Source organism: Oryza brachyantha, chromosome 9 (assembly GCF_000231095.2).
Source record: "Oryza brachyantha chromosome 9, ObraRS2, whole genome shotgun sequence".
NCBI classification, from domain to species: Eukaryota; Viridiplantae; Streptophyta; class Magnoliopsida; order Poales; family Poaceae; genus Oryza; species Oryza brachyantha.
Genome location: NC_023171.2, coordinates 6,416,517 through 6,433,007, shown reverse-complemented (window position 1 = coordinate 6,433,007; position 16,491 = coordinate 6,416,517). Strand labels below are relative to the sequence as shown.

Sequence of the window (16,491 nt, the reverse complement as noted above, 5' to 3'; positions counted from 1 at the left end):
GGGAAAAAGAGAAAAGGGGAAAAGAAAAGAAATTACCACCAATTTTGCCGATTTTTATTCAGTTTATCCGAGCAAATTTTATTCTCTGAAATTCAAGTTTATATCCTGTTAATCATTTAAAACGCTTTTGGGACATTTTAGAATATCCGAAAAGCTTCCAATTAAATTAATTAATTTATACTGTGTTTTCTCTTGAACTTTACTTAAACAAATTATTTTTGATACATTATTTAATTACTTGTTAGCTAGGGTAAAACTTAGGGCGTGACAGTGTTGTCATGGGAAAACAACATCGGCTCCAGGAGATTGGCTCTACAGGACCAACTAACAGCCGATGAGTAGTGTAATCTCATGGTAGACGAGCTAGAAGGCGTTGCACAATCCCGGTTAAGAGCACTCGAGAAGATAAAAGAAAACAAGACCAGGGTATCAAGACACTACAACAAGAAGGTTATATCCAAAACGTTCGAAGAAGGTGAATTGGTGTGGAAGCTGGTATTGCCGATATGATCCCGAGATAATGTTTTCGGCAAGTGGTCACCTAATTAGGCAAGGCCCTATCAGATTCACAAGTGTGCGCGCAGGAACGCCTATATGCTAGAGGGTTTGGATGGAGAAGTGTTCGGGAGAGTGCTAAACGGAGAATATTTGAATCAATACTACCCGAGCGTATGGATAAATACGTGATCAACTAAGTCGATTAACGTAAAACTCAATACAGTCAAGTATCGCCTTAAGATGGCAGATGTTAACACATCGTCCTTAGAGCAAAAAATGTCATTACAAATCTAGACAGAGACAACAATCATGGCAGAAAAGGCAAGGGTTATATCATCGGTAAGGCAAAAAGCGTCAAGCCATACTACAAGTTAATGAGAGTACCAAAGTTATTAGACAACCAACAAGAAATTGAAGTCAAATAATTACAAGCCCAAGTACTTCTTAAGGGCTGCCGTCGCATGCAGGCGGACATTGTCGGCATCCTGGATGATCTTCAGATCGTCAGCATCAGTGCCAGAGATTGCCTTCAGGGATTGACAGCTGTGAATGACAGTCTGGATGACCGACTTCAAGGTTTGCTCTTGGGTAGCAATAGCTGATGGTAGGTTGGCTAGCCTTTGTTCTTCAACAGCAAGGCTCTCTATGACCTTGGCTAGCTGCGCTTCCAAGTCAGCCTTCTTTGCCTTCAGTTCATTAATGATGGCCGATATTCCCGGCGCAGCCGATTGGAGTTCGTCGAGTTTGGCCTTCTCAGCAACAACCTTTTCCCGATCGGCCTGTATCTTCACTTGGGCTGAAGCTTGAGAGGCATGATCGGCAATCTGCTGGCAAGCTCGAAGCACGGGAAGTCGATGAGATTCAATATAACCCACCGGAGCTATCGCATCTATCAAGTCGTCGGGCAGCTGATCTTGTATTTCTTCAATTCTGGATCTGATCGAGCCGACGTCATTGATAAGCGTATTGATGGGGTAATCTAGCCTCGCTAAGATGTTGGTGATCTGTTCTTTGATGTCAGCCGACAGGGTAGCAGGAGTATCGGCATCGACTTCGAATGGGTCCAGGTACTGGCCGACGTCGAAACAGAAGAAGTCATTTAGATCCTGGGATAGAGAGTGAGTAAGTTAAAGCATGGAAAGGTGCAAGACATCAAGTTGCGGCGAAAGTTACCTGCGTAATGGGAGCAGCGTCGGCTAGCTGGACAGGTGTGGTCGTCGGTGCAGTCATCTCTTCGGTGGTTGCTGTTGGCTGCAGAGTAGGATCGGCTAGTGGGGTTGACACGTTGGGAATTGCAGACGCTGTGGAGGGCTGTTACAAATGGAAGTAAGTGTACGTAAATGGCAAAGCAGAGAAGCGGCATTAAAGCCTACCTTAGGGTTCCGAAGATAGGGCCGATGGGTTATCACCTTGTACTTGATGCTCGTCTTTGGAGAACTTCTTGTTGTGCTGGCAGGAGGAGGCTGAGGATCCGCGTTGTCATCTGACTGCTCGTCGGCTGCAGCGTTGATGGCCACGTCGATATCAGCTGACGAGGTATCCATAGGTACGGCCTCCACGATTATTTTGGCCTTCTTCTTGGTAGCTTTGCTGGTACGCTTCTTTCTTTTCAACCTCCTCGGAGGACTTGGTGCTTCAGCAAAGTTCTTGATATACTCCGAGGGGAAAGGAGCGCCATGGCCGAGGGCTGGAATGGCCAATGTGGAGTATTCAATTGGCTTACCGCTGCGACTAATAGTCGAGGCAGCCAAAGAAGCCTTCAAAAGAAGACATGAATGATTAGTCAAGTAAGAGGCAGGTGATGAAATGAAAGGTGGTTAAAGGCCGGGATAGTTCCGAACAATGATATCTGCTTGTGTACTACCCTCTACTGCTTCTTCCTCTCCACCTTGATCAGTCGGCCAAACATTTTCCGCTTCTACACCTTCTAACGTAGTTTCTTGACTTGGCTCCTCCGATTGATCAACACGTGGTGTTTGTGCACCAGTATTGTCAGGCTATACCTTTTCTCCCTTACTTTACTAACAAACTTCTCCAACTCTCGGTTGACGCAACCTGCGCTACTCTCCACTGCCATCCATGTTGACCCCTCACTGGCCACACGGCGTTTATCACAAATTTATCGAGCACTGGATCTACCGCGAACATATTGTACAACCACCCTAACAGGTCATTCAAACTCATATGCTCCGGTGCATTCAGACTAGTATCATGGTAGCCATACACAGTTAAATCCATCCACCCTGCTATCACATAGTTGTATAGGAACATCGCCATAATACAGACGAATGGGCATATCACCTGGCATCCTGATAAAACATAACAAATTGTCTAACGTTTAACCATTAAATTATTTCATAATTAACATATTACAACATATACTACATTGCCATGTACTAGCTTGCGACTATTATTAACAAAAAATGGTTTCATAATCCAAATAAAATATAGTACCTTCTACCTAATTTAACATCCAAATAATTAATACCATCTACTAACTAACAACTAATTTAACCTTGTGATTACTTAAATAAATCTATAATCATTTAGCAGTAACAAATGCTAACCAACCATACGGACTAACGTCGGAAAAATGTGCAACAATTAACAAAGTGTCTAACGTCGTACCATTTAATTAATTGATAATTACCATACTATAACTTACACTACACTGTCACGTACTAAGTTACAAGTACAACTATTATTAACAGACAACTGGTTTCATAACTCCAACTAATATATAGTGCCTTCTACCTAATTTAACACATAACTAATTAATAGCATGCACTAACTAACAACTATTTTAACCTTGTGATTAGTTAAATACATCAACTATCATTTAGCAATAACACATGCTAACCGACCATACCTACTAATACTGGAAATGCGAAACAATTAACAAGTCACGAACCAACTTTTTTATTAAACTTTCATATGCCTCATACTTAGGGTTAGGGATTAGTAATGCATACCTTAATTTAACTCGTGGAGGCCGTCGCAACTATTTCCTCCCGGCCAGCGCCTCCTCGGCCTCCTCTCCGGCGTGCCAGGCCCTCCGCTCACTCCCTCCGGCGCCTATGGCGACGCTCGCGGCGGCTGTCGACTCTCGTGGCCGAGGCAGGCGATGCGGTCGAGAACCAAGGAAGGGAAGCTGCGAGCTGGGGATTTAAACGCGCACGGACAGGCCTGTCGAACAGCCGCCGAACGATAGGATGCTGGGAGGGCCCAATCAATGTTGTGCAGTTCGATAGGTGTCGGTGGGGGTGGCCTATCGTCGAACTGAAGTTCGACAGGGCGCTCCAATCCAGGTGGTGGCGATTTCCCTCTGAGACGGGGAATAATATTTCTCAAAAAAATTCACCGCAGAACAGAAAAGGCAGCACCTTTGCTCTCTGCACGGGCGCCCCGCCGACGCAGAGTGCTCCGCCGCCGCCACTCACTCCGGCGGGCTCGTCGACCTCGTCGTTGTTCTCCGGCGACCGGTTCTTCCGTGCGGTGCGTCTCTGTTCTTGCGAAAAGTCTCTTCTTTTTTTGGGCTGGGTGATCATCGGCTGCAAAGAGACCATGAGAGGGGTTTTAATCGGCTATTGTTTTTGCTCCTATTGTGTCTGGATGCAATTTTGACGAAGCCATCGTTTTCCGATGCGGTCGCTGGACTCGTTTGGTGGGTGTTTCGAAGAATCTGGGTTTTCAGGTTATGGCGGAATGGGAATTGGTGATTTTATCGCAGTATTAGGAGCATGGAAAGTTAGGGATGTTGGAGAATCGTAGTAATGCCGTTCATTTAGTTAAATTTTCGGCGATGATCGAGAGTTAATTGCTTTGCTGGTTAGGTGCTGATTCATTCCCCAAAAAACCATTTTTTGTTTTTGCCAAGTCGGGGGTTGAAATCTCTTGTTAGGGTTAACTCTGTAGTTACTTTTGTTGGATTTTCGTCACCTTGTAGTTACTTTTGTACATATAATTCGTTCTATGGTAATATGGAAACACGAGGATGTTTTATTGGCGCTTTATAATAGGAGCGATTCCCATCTCCTTGTGTAATGTGTAGAAACCTGTATGTATTAGTATTTTTATCAGTTTTTTTTATGTTACGAATTCAATGTATTTAACTTTTGCATGGTATCGGTTGTTTGACACTATAGTTAATAGAGCTGTATGTTGCCTTTTTCTTTTGAACTCAGGCTATCAATGTTTAGTACAAACATACTATGTTAACAGGTCCTGTGGTGGTTAGCTGTTTCTCTTTTTTCTGTACGTCGAGCTTCAATCAACCATGTGATTGATCATAGTGTTTTATTTGACTGTTCACCGGTATGACGATATGATTGTCTCTCACCTAATTTACAAAATTTTAGAGTGTCTTTAAGAGATTCCAGCTATAATTAGGGCCTAGGAATGAATTATGACCCACTTACTGATTTAATATACTGGATAAGAGGAATTCCTCACAGCTGCTAAAGACATTTAGGCCCTGAAGAGTTTGGCATGTTTTCCTGTTGTGATGACTAAAGTAACTGATGTTGTAAGTTTCCCTAAGGTGATAACTGACTGAACTAACTGTTCTCTGTGTAATCATTAATTTCTACTTATTTGCATGTAAAATTATCTTTGAGTTCAGACAGATGCTTTTCTATAGTTAATTTGTCAGGTTTGGTTATCATGTCACAAATAAATCATTATTTTTAATTCTTCATTCTAATCTTTTCTCTCATGTTTTGCACAAGGTGTTGAACCTTATCAAGATAAAGGGACAGAAGAAGGAAGAGGCGGCAAATACAAATGAGAGACCTCCTGCTAAGAAGCAAAGTCCAGGAGAATTACGTCTCCATAAAGGTTTATTTTAGCAGAAGTTTATTCGATTGATTACTTGTCATTTCGTTTCTTAGTTTTGGATATTATGCTATTCAATGTGTGCTTATTAGTGTTAAAATGACTTTTTCTTGCTAATTTATGTATTTGCATCTCTACAACTTTGTCATTCATTCTCTTTGTCTTCTACATGAGTTATTATTTGCCTAAGTGTGTTAACCACATTCTAATTTATAGTAATTATGTGCAGAGTATTTTTTTTTAATTTACTATGCAAATGGGTAATAAATAGGGCTCTGATTGGTTGGATTTGGTTGTGGGTAATAGCTAAAACCAAAGTTTTGTCCTTTATTTGTTTTCCCATACAGATGAGCATGCAGTGAACTATTGATTTTTGGTTGAGTGATTGGAAATTTGAAGTTAATATGATTTAATTGAGAATTTAAGCGCCAACTATTAGCTATATATGTAATATTCCTCACTATACAAATTAATTGGTTGAGCTTGGATGGGCTTGGGACAAAGGATGGGCTATGGCTGAGTGGGCAGTGGGCTGAGATTAGTATCCTATTGACCCATGTACACACACTGACTTGCTGCTATATGTGACAACTATAATAACATCATGAATTTTACATGATAATAATAGAGGGGGCAATATAAACCATAAACCAAAGACTGAGCCAAAGTAAAGTATCGGTTTCTTCGGTTCCGAATAAACCAGAGGTCCCATGTGAAGCAAGGCAACCGCCTCCTTGCGCGTGTTCTAGGCACTTGCTTGCCTTCCTGTGCGTGGCCCCAAATGCTGTTAATGGGATCTGATAAAGCGCACCTGCCTATGAAGTCTAGAGCATGTGCCCCATATGACATTTCACGCGTGAGATTGGCGCCCTAGGAATGCGACACTATCTCAGCATGGGCAGTGTTCTCTTGTTCAGTCAAAAACCAAAGATGAACAAACTGAAAACATTTCTTCAGTTTTTCTATATTAATTTGTATTTTATTTCTTTTGCAACAATTTCAGTCTCTATTTCACACAAACCGGACATATATAAAAAAAATGAAGAATCTGAACCGATAAAGCCGAAAAAACCTAATTCTGCCCCCTAGATAACAAGGAAGAAGATCCAATTTTAAAATTTACCCAATTCTGCTGTTTCAACTAAATGTAATTAATGATATTTCAACTGAAACTTAACATGTGGCATACACATAATTCACTATCTGCAATAATTCCATAGTGAAGTTTAGATATGATTAGTTGATTACATTAGGATTATATTCCATTAGGATAATTTTAAATACGCTGATCTTTATGACTATTAACATGGTATCTTACAGATATCGCTGAGCTTAATCTTCCAAAGAACACTAAGGTTACCTTTCCGAATGGAAAGGATGATCTGATGAACATTGAGGTTACTCTTCGACCTGATGAAGGATACTATGTGTAAGTATCTTTTAAATGTTTCTTTTAGGCCCTACTGCTCGTGTTAGATCTTAAGTATCAAATCATTTTACTTTCTTTAGTTTATAACCTACATTTTACTTTCTTTAGCTTATAACCTACTGCCTGACGATTTCTCTAGATGTATAAGGGAAAGCATTATTTCCATTATTCAAAATTTCAAATAGAAATAAACAGGGCTAATTTCTGTTGTAGTCTTTTAGATAAACTGATTTCTTTTTTTGTACCAGATGTTTCCCACCCTATCTTCCTGGAGTCCAGGTCCGCTATAGTGAATCTTTTATCTTTATGTTTTTTTGTTCCCTCTAAATTTTACTGTAAAACATAATGACCAATATGGTTGACATTACCCTAAAAGACAGAAGTGATGGTAATTGAAAATTATTCATATGCATGTTTTCAATGTAGACAAGGATATTATTTTGTCAAATTATTTTGAATTGGAATTAATTCTGACATCCAACATATCTTTTTGGTCATAGGGGTGGAATATTTGTTTTCAGTTTCCATGTACCCCATGCTTACCCTCATGAACCGTCCAAAGTCAGGTGCAAGACTATGGTAACGCAGATTATTTTATTTTACCCATATCCTAGTACTTTGTGTATTGGTATTAATATACTGAACTTTTGAACTTTTAGGTTTATCACCCACCCTAATATTGACTTGGAGGGAAATGTCTGCCTGAACATTCTGCGTGAAGACTGGAAGCCTGTCTTGAATATCAATACCATCATATATGGCCTGAATCTTCTTTTCATAGTAAGTATTGCTTTTGATTACTGTCTGTTCGGTTATTTTTGATAGTAATGAATGACTGCTCGGTAGCTTGTTTTCTATTGGAGATATCACGTGACACATGACTATGCATAGAGCAGATTGATGGGTAGCCTTAATTCAGATATATTTTAACTACTTTACATGCCATATTACTGTTTTAAACTTCAAGTAAAATTGTTGTCATCACTGGATAGAGCTTACTTAGTAATTACTAACGAGCTTCCAACATTACCTGCAGCAACCTAATCATGAGGATCCCTTGAACCATGATGCTGCGGTTGTCCTCCGAGATGACCCACAGAAGTTCCAGAGAGATGTTCAGGCAGCGATGTTGGGCGGCTATGTTGGCCAGGTCTATTTTCCAAGGTGTAAGTAAGGTGTGTTTGGTGCCGGTGCTCTGTGGCTTGCTTCTGCCCACCCTAGGCCACATCCGTTTTAGGGCCGGTAAGTTAATTTACCCTAGCGCGGAAAACGTAGTAATAGATAAAACGTAGTAATAGATCAGTACATGATTAATTAGCTATTAATTATTAAAAAATATAAAATAGATTAATATGATTTTTAAAACATCTTTCCTATAGTAATTTTTTTACAAAAAGTACACCGTTTAGTAATTCAAGAAGCGTATACGCAGAAAACGAGAAGGATAAGTTAACTTGGAGGGGGGCCGAATGCGGCCCTACTCCTACTCCTGAGTACGGTTCTAAAATCGGAACATTATGGTTCTCCCAAGAAATGGCACATTTGAGCATAGTGATGGCTGGAATGTGGTGGAATCATGTAAGCTCGCCTATGTTTAGACCGAAGCCAAGTGATGTCTGAACCATGGCAATCGTTACTCTGAAATTGACAGGTACAGCCTGGTTGCATTCATGTAAGCTCTCCTATGGTTAGACTGAAGCCAGATTATGTCTGAACCATGGGAATGGTTTATTCTGAAATGGACAAATACAACCTGGTTGCTGTGCTTCTTACTTGCCAATGTAGCTACTGTTATTTTCAGTCTCTTGTTTTGACTTGAGTTACAGATCATCGTGTAACTTTAGCTTCAGAATTATGTTCAAGTCTGAAACTTCAGGAGTACACAATGCACTCCCGGTCGCCAAGATACATGGGTTTCGCTTGAATAAAAATGCCACCTGACGAAATTTAATCTATTTCTAGCCACTAATGTCGGCCATCCTTACTAGCACCCTTATTTTTTTCTTCTATTTATGTTTATAATCAAAATTTTAAATTTTCAACTTTAAATTTGGAGTTGATTTTGCGTTCTTTTGTCATAAGTTTATTTTCTAGCCTTTGCTTTTAAATCATTAAAAATACATGCATAAAAATTTTATTCATAAATTATTTTGTTGTAAATATGTTGCTTGCCTTTTACCCTAGGATTCCAGCAGTGGATATCAAGGAACATCTTCCAGTTGCATTTTATAGTTTAACTGATTCGTTTAATTCTTCTCAAAGCACCTGCTCTCACTAAGTTCGTGTTCGGCAGTTATATAATTACCGACGCGAAAAACGTATTAATATAATAGTATATGATTAATTAATTTTTAGATGTAAAAGAATTTAAAAATGAATTAATATGATTTTCTAAAACAATCTATAAAAATTTTCATAAAAAATATGTTGTTTAGCAATTTAGGAAGCGTGTACGCAGAGAGAAAAAAAAAAGGTAATCTGAGGAACGAACAGGATGTGAATGATGGCGAAAGTTAGTTTTTTTTTTGGTGAGGCTGCTCATTAGAGAAGCGCAGAGTGAGCTGCATGGCACCCAGTATAGTCGAAACAACCCTCAAAGCCTCAAGATTGGTGACCTTACAGGTTCGTATTGCGTATCAAATGCTTTCGTCAATACCAGAAGTCAAGTATGCAATCTTCAGTTTTCACATTCTGAGCTGTGACAACAGCACAACACTGTGACCGTTCATAATTTTGACTGAACGAAAAGTAGTACTAGGGGCAATGGGCCCGAACCCCGATCCTCGACGGGTAAAAACTATATTAGGGTATAAAAATAGGGTGAAATCGATATCCATAGGGCTAATATTGACTTAAAAATGTCCCCCATCGGGTAAGGCGGGGACGGGTACGTTCTTGGCTCTCCGTCCCCGTGTACCGTGATACCCGTATAATTTTTGAATATATACGTAACTTAGTAATTCGGCCTATTAGGCCCAGATAGAAACCTAGCCCATCACGCCACGCAAAGACATAGACGTAGTCACCGTCCATCGAGCCACAGACAGCTGTCATTCTTTTCTTCTTCCTTCTCTCTCGTTCTATGTTTCTCTTCCAGAATCCAGACGGTCGGAGCGAAGGAGTGAGGCTGCCAGAGCGCTAGCCGTCGACTGCACCACCGGTGGGTGCAGCCGGTCGCTGCGCCGCCGCCCTCAGCCTACTTCGCCGCGCCGCTCGTTGCCGTAGCCCTAGGTCGCTGCGCCACCGTGCAGCTTGCCATGCCGTCGCCCTAGGTCGCCGCACCACCTCGCTACGCCACCGCCGCACAGGTCGTCGCCATCCCTTCGCCAAATCTAGGTCGCCTCCACCGTCGTTCTATCTTGTCGGGTATGGGCACCCATCGAGTTACCCGTACCCGTCTGAAGAAATCCTTCCCCGTTTGCAAGGATGTGATTTTTTCCTTTTTATGGGAACGAGGACGGGGTGATAAAACCCGATAGGTGCAGCCTCTTTGCCATCCCTAAGTAGTACTATGCCAGAAACTAATTGTTTAACGTACTGAAAGTTTGTATCAGGTGTGATTGGTGTTTTTGTAAGTTTATCTACCAAAATATCATTGCCCATGTTCAGTTATTGGGTATAATATAAAATAGGAATTCAATGTCGCCGAAGTATTCACGTCGGTTTCACGAGAAAAGTCTGATGCATTCATGCATCCAGTCTGTAGTTATAAGGCTTTTCAGAAACAGTGGGGGCTCTTGGATACTTTATTTCAGAAACAATTGCAAAATAAATTAGCAACAGATAAGTAGCACTGACTAAACTAAGTAATCACTTAAGAAAGGTCAAACTGAAATTGCATACATTTCTTGATGAAAGATACAAATCTTTACATTGTATCTTTGCAAGCCTAAATCTTTAATGCACGAGTTTGACTAAACTATGCAATCATTTAAATAGGACAAACTGAAACAGATACATTTCTTGATGACATGCAATTCTTAGCAAGCCTAAGACTTTAAAATAATGCAAAAGTGCAGACCAAAACGATGACAGAGAGCTACAGATAGCAGCAAAATCTTCATTTACACGTCATTTTCATCACATTTCTGAATTTTCAGTATCCAGCTAGGCGCAAAGAACGGCGAGAATTGGGGATTGCGATGTTTCAGAATTTCATCAGAGGAAGCAATGATCAATGCAAGATCGCTAGAGATAAGCAGCACTGACTGTTGACTCGACCACGGGATGACTGATGAGTGAGACATATACATGTGCAGGTTTGACTCTGAAAAGTTCAGAGTTTTCGGCCTGCCCTAGTTAAATCGTCCCATGACCATTTGACGAGTGAAAGCGACTACTGCAGATCTTTCGATGCTCAGATATGTTATCATACTTGTTGATTCCGCTGATTAGCACAGATGAGGTTCAGATAAGGCCCCTGTTTAGTTCCTAAAAAAATTCCAAAAAACATAACATCAAATCTTTGAACACATAAAGCAAGTATAATAGCAGGCTATAAACCAGCTAAATGTTGACGTAGAAGAGAGAAATGTTGACGTGGAAGAGAGAAAGGAGAAGCACCAGCTCAGGCACAATAACCAAGATACCATGTGAGAGAGACATGTGGGTCCTGTATTAAAGATAAAGAGCTAACCATTATATAAGTGGGCTATAAGAAAACTATAAAAAGTTTTATAGCCAGCCTGTTGGCTATATTATTAGCTCTTAAATGGAGCATTAAATATACATGAACAATAAAACCTCACGAAGGAAATCGTTAACACGGATTAACTAGACTCAAAAAATTCGTCTCGCGGTTTCTAGGCGGAATCTAAAATTCATTTTTTTTATTCGCATCCGAAAACCCCGACATCCAGTTAAACGGTTAAATGTTTGACTCGACCCTTTTGCCAAAAATTTTTTTAGCAACTAATCAAGGCCCAGTATCTAGTGTCATTTTATACCACTGATCTAGCTCAACTGTCCCGTCAGCATTGCATCAGTCACAGATGAGCTAGGTAAAACTGTTTAGTCACAAGTGAAAAAATTGGTGCCAAGATAGTCATTGTCACACTAAAGTTGTACTCAAGAAATAAGCAAATTTTACAGAGCAAATGTAAGTTATACTGAAGATTTCAGCAACTTGCATCCCTTTTGAATCAAGATTAATTAACCAGCCTCCAGTTATACCCCATCCTGCTGAATCGAACTCTGAACAAACCTGAACTAAACTAAACATAAAAATAAGCACACATGCACAAATTTAAGTAGCAAGCCAGCAACATTAACCCTCTGCATGTTCTTCATCTTTGCATCAAGATCAAAGCTGCTGCTTACTGCCAAGAACGTAGTTCTTCTGCCCACATGAACACTTACTGATCAAACCTTAACCACCACCCCTTAAAACCTTATTCAAACACCATTATCATCATCATCTTGATCAGCATTATCTTATCTAACCCAGATATCTAAACCTCCGGCTTGACGCCGGCGGCGGCGACGGCGGCCATGTGGTGCTGGTGGCCCTGGTACTTGGGGTCCTTGCTGACGATGCGCTTCCAGTACCAGTGCTTGTCGAACAGCATCCAGATCTCCTCGATGGGCACCTGCTTGGTCTCCGGCAGGAGGAGGACGACGAAGATGGACATGACGACGATGAGCGCCGCGAAGAGGATGAAGACGCCCCACCGGAGGTGGCACATGGCGGCGAGGAAGCACTGCGCCACGGCGGCCGTCCAGAAGAGGTTGACGCACACCACCACGCTCTGCCCCGCCGACCGCATCTCCAGCGGGAACAGCTCGCTCGGCACCAGCCACCCCAGGGGGCCCCACGACCAGCCGTAGGCGACGACGAAGAGGCAGATCGCCACCACCAGCACCGTGCCGACGCCCTTCGAGAGCTCCTCGCCGTGCCCGAACTTGAGCGCCAGGATCACCGCCACCACCACCTGTGTCAAACACCTCGCCGGCCGGCGTCAGCTTCGCCAGCGTACGTGAAGGAATCAAGAAATGTGTGTGTGTGTGTGTGAGTGGAGTGACTGACCATGGAGGTGATCATCTGGATGCCGGCCTCGATGAAGAGGAAGCGGCGGCCGAGGCGGTCGACGACGAGCATGGAGACGAGGGCGCCGACGACGAGCATCGAGCCGGTGATGATGGAGGAGTAGAGCGCGGCGGAGTTGCCGAAGCCGAGGCTCTGGAAGATGACCGGCGAGTAGAAGAGGATGGAGTTCATGCCGGAGAGCTGCTGGAACGCCGGGATGCCGAGCGCGCCGATGATGAGCTGCGGCCGGTTGCGCACGGCGAGGAGGTTGCGGAACGTGCCGCGCACGGCGCGCGCCGCCTCGCTCGCCTCCTTGAGGTCCTCGAACTCGGCGTCCACCTTGCGCGTCCCCCTCACCTTCTCCAGCACGCGGCGCGCCTCCTCGAGCTCGCCGCGCTCGACGAGGCTGTTGGGCGTCTCCGGCAGGAACAGCGCGCCGACGAAGATGGCGGTGGCGGGGCCCATGGCGAGCCCCAGCGACAGCCGCCAGCCCCACGGGTGGATCTTGTCGGTGAAGTAGTTGATCACGTCGGCGACGAGGATCCCCAGGCAGGTGGTGAGCTGGAACAGCTGGTTGACGGCGCCGCGGATCTTGTACGGCGCGATCTCCGACAGGTAGAGCGGCACGGCCTGGTTGCCGAACCCGATGCCGACGCCGAGCAGGACGCGGCCCACGATGAGCATGGCGATGTTCGCCGCGGCGGCGTTGACGGCGCCACCGAGGAAGAAGCTGACGGCGCCGACCATGATGCTGGCGCGGCGGCCGCGGCGCTTGGTGACGTAGGAGGCGGCGAAGGTGGAGACGAGGCCGGCGAAGTAGAGCGAGGAGGTGAAGAGGGTGAGCACCTGGTTGTCGTACTTGCAGTAGTCCGTCTCGTGGAGGTGCGCGCGCTTCCGCTCGTACACGTCCGGGAAGAACTTGATCAGGAAGTCGTCCATGGCCGTCACTCCACCTGCACATATTCATTTTCTTTAATTTTTTATTTTTTGCACAGATCGATCGATTATGTTCTTGCTACTATAATTTCATCAACAATTTCTTCTGTACTATCGCAGTTGCGAAGCATAAAGATTGCACTTTTGCGAAGATTATTCTGTAATTGCAAAGCATAAAGATTACGTTTTTGCAAAGACAGTCAGACAATTGCAGAGCGCATCAAAGTTACAGTTTTTGCAAATATTGTCCGGCGATTGCAAAGCATAAAGATTGCACTTTCGTTAAGATTGTACTGTAAAGCATCAAGGTTACATCAAAGACTGCAGTTTTCTTTTGCAAAGACTGTTCTGCACTGCAAAGCATCAATATTGCATTTTTGTTGTTGCAAAGATTGTTCTGTAGTTGCAAAGAACAAATATTTTAACTTAATGAACAATTACAAGATGTGAGAATTGCAGTGTTGACGATGATATAAAGTGATTACATTGTTCTTGGGGTGTTTAAATGCTATACATGAGAGAGGAAATCAGCGCTGAAAGTGAGAGGACAAAGAGTGCATGTTAAGTGGCTATTCTAACAATAGCTTCCTAATTACACAATACACAGCTCTGCATCGGTGGCAAATAATTGCATCCCAAAATAAACATTCGCACAGATAAGGAAGATAGAGACACCATGGTTAAACACGGTTGTTCTCCTACTCAATTGGCCTAGACATTGAATTCTCTGTCACAAAGCATTAACACTGATCGAGACAATCAACAAAATCTCAAGCAGAATAATCCCTGGTTCCTTTTTCGTTTTCAACGATTCAATCGCCCAACCAATAGATCAATCTTCTGGATAAAAGTTCAGAGAATTCAGAAACAAAAACTCCAGAACAGATCAACGATGGACATGAAAACAGCAGGAAATCCCAAGAACTGATGAACAGATGAACACTAGCAGGAACTAACTACAAACAAGAACAAGAACAGGACGTAGAAACACTCACTGGAGACTCCAAGATCGTAGCCGAAGAGTGAGCCGCCGAAGGAGCCGACGATGCAGGCGAGGATGAAGTACCCGGTGATCTTCCCCTCGTACTGCTCCGCCCTTCCGGCGATGGCATCGCCGCCGCCGAACCCACCTGCCATCTCTCCCCCTCCCCTTCTTCTCTCCCACAGAGAGATTTCAGAGATTCAGAGACAGACACGGCTCCTCCTCCTCGTCGTCGTCTCCTACCCAAGAAACCTCGCAACTCCGAACCTCTGATGAATCTCTGAAAAAAGGAGACAGAGAAAGCAACAGCAACAAGATGGCACTGCGAGTCAACAGAGAGCTGGGAGTCAGAGAAACGGCCAAAGCAGAGTTGGAAATAAAAAAAAAAAAACATGGCAAAGATGAGGAGGAAGAAAGAAAGATTAAAAGAAAATTACACACAGAGACAGAGACAGATTGTTCAAAGAAAGATAGATATAATACCTCTCCCGTTTGGACTCCTTGCGATTAAACAAGGAAGAGATGGCTTTGTTTTGTCGCTCCAAGAAGCAAGATGCTTGGCCCTAAATTCTAATCTGAATCCCTCCCTAATCCGATGTGATGAACGACAGAAGAGCAGAAGAGGGAGGAATCGGGGAGGGTGGTCGTTGGAGTTTTATGGACGAGGGAGCTACGCGCACCCCGGCCCGGGTCTTGCGCCGGCCGGCGGTTTTGGGTTTTGCTGGGAGTGCTGCTGCTGGATGTGGATAGAGTGATTAACCCAATTTTAACCGTAGGATTAGATTAGCTCCGGGAATGTTTTTAGCTGTGGGATGGATAATTCTCGACGTGCGTTGTTTTTTGATATAAAAATAAAAGTGTCTCGACTGGGCTAGCTACGTGACAGTCTAAGGCCCTGTTCTTTCAGTTTGGGATTATTATAATCCAGATTATTGAGAGTAAGCTGAAAGAAACAGATAATTTATTAAAGTAGCTTATTATAATCTGATAAGCTCATTTACGTGAGCTTTTTCTAGCTTATTGGCTGAAAAATTACCCACCATGCCACCCCACTCCCTCTTTAGACTTGCAAACCCAATAAAACAACTCACAGCTTATTCCGCTACAGATTATAATAATCTAGCTTATAATAATCTGACTCAATAATCTAGATTATAATAATCTTAATCCGAAAAAAACAGGGCCTAAAAAGATTGTTTTTATATCCTGATGGGGTAGAAATATTGAAGGTGTATCTCGTGCTTATAAGATTTTCGTGTTACCGAAAATTTAGAAAATTACATGTCTATTTTTAAGTAGTATTGTAATTTATAGAGAGGTCGCACTTTTAAATTTATTATACAAAGATGTAATCCTTTTGAATTGTATGTGTAATTACTTTTAGAATTTTCTGTCAAATTTATTAGTTAGTGGACATAACGTATACGCGAGAAGCTTATATTTATACTTAGAATATGCATTAGATCTGGAGACGTGGGGATGTAGGGCCACGTTCTTTTTAGTTTATTTTAGTATATTATTAAAATATATTTCACGTTTCAAAATATTCATGTTCTTAAAACATTTCTTTTACTCCTTGCTTAGACCATTATTAACCATGGAATTAGCTCGAGGAAGTTTTTTTCGTGAGATGGATCTTCTTTGGTTGTTAGGGATAAAAATAAATAGTGTCGATTGGGTAGTGACATGGCAGTCTTACGATGTTATCTAGTAGTAGGTTGTTATTATATCCTGCTTATGATCAATGTTTTCTGCTATTTATCTGTAGTCCATTCTATTAGCTGAGTT

At 42.6% G+C, this 16,491-nt stretch overlaps 3 protein-coding genes across 5 annotated transcripts; 1 reads left to right on the top strand and 2 right to left on the bottom strand.

Moving 5' to 3' along the window:
* Window positions 1-814: 814 nt before the first annotated feature.
* Window positions 815-2,788, bottom strand: LOC102711645. 2 transcript variants are annotated; one of them, XM_040527782.1, is made up of 4 exons: window positions 2,340-2,788; window positions 1,872-2,255; window positions 1,672-1,809; window positions 815-1,604 (listed from the first exon to the last, which is right to left on the bottom strand). In XM_040527782.1, exons 2-4 carry the CDS (start codon window positions 2,040-2,042, stop codon window positions 924-926), a joined length of 990 nt encoding a protein of 329 aa, XP_040383716.1. In that variant the 5' UTR covers window positions 2,043-2,255; window positions 2,340-2,788; the 3' UTR covers window positions 815-923. The 2 variants fall into 2 exon arrangements, with proteins under 2 accessions (XP_040383716.1, XP_015696626.1); XM_015841140.1 differs by having other exon boundaries at window positions 1,908-2,788.
* On the top strand, window positions 2,175-8,057 carry LOC102711375 (probable NEDD8-conjugating enzyme Ubc12-like). The gene is made up of 7 exons (XM_015840811.1): window positions 2,175-2,204; window positions 3,490-3,993; window positions 5,226-5,334; window positions 6,652-6,760; window positions 7,261-7,326; window positions 7,420-7,540; window positions 7,797-8,057. Exons 1-7 carry the CDS (start codon window positions 2,175-2,177, stop codon window positions 7,932-7,934), a joined length of 1,077 nt encoding a protein of 358 aa, XP_015696297.1. The 3' UTR covers window positions 7,935-8,057.
* A 3,724-nt stretch (window positions 8,058-11,781) lies between these two features.
* Window positions 11,782-15,413, bottom strand: LOC102710148 (sugar transport protein 14). 2 transcript variants are annotated; one of them, XM_015841393.2, is made up of 4 exons: window positions 15,187-15,413; window positions 14,717-15,025; window positions 12,786-13,738; window positions 11,782-12,690 (listed from the first exon to the last, which is right to left on the bottom strand). In XM_015841393.2, the coding sequence occupies exons 2-4, from the start codon at window positions 14,856-14,858 to the stop codon at window positions 12,211-12,213; spliced, it is 1,575 nt and encodes a 524-aa protein (XP_015696879.1). In that variant the 5' UTR covers window positions 14,859-15,025; window positions 15,187-15,413; the 3' UTR covers window positions 11,782-12,210. The 2 variants fall into 2 exon arrangements, with proteins under 2 accessions (XP_015696879.1, XP_006660534.1); XM_006660471.3 differs by having other exon boundaries at window positions 14,717-14,983.
* Window positions 15,414-16,491: the final 1,078 nt, after the last annotated feature.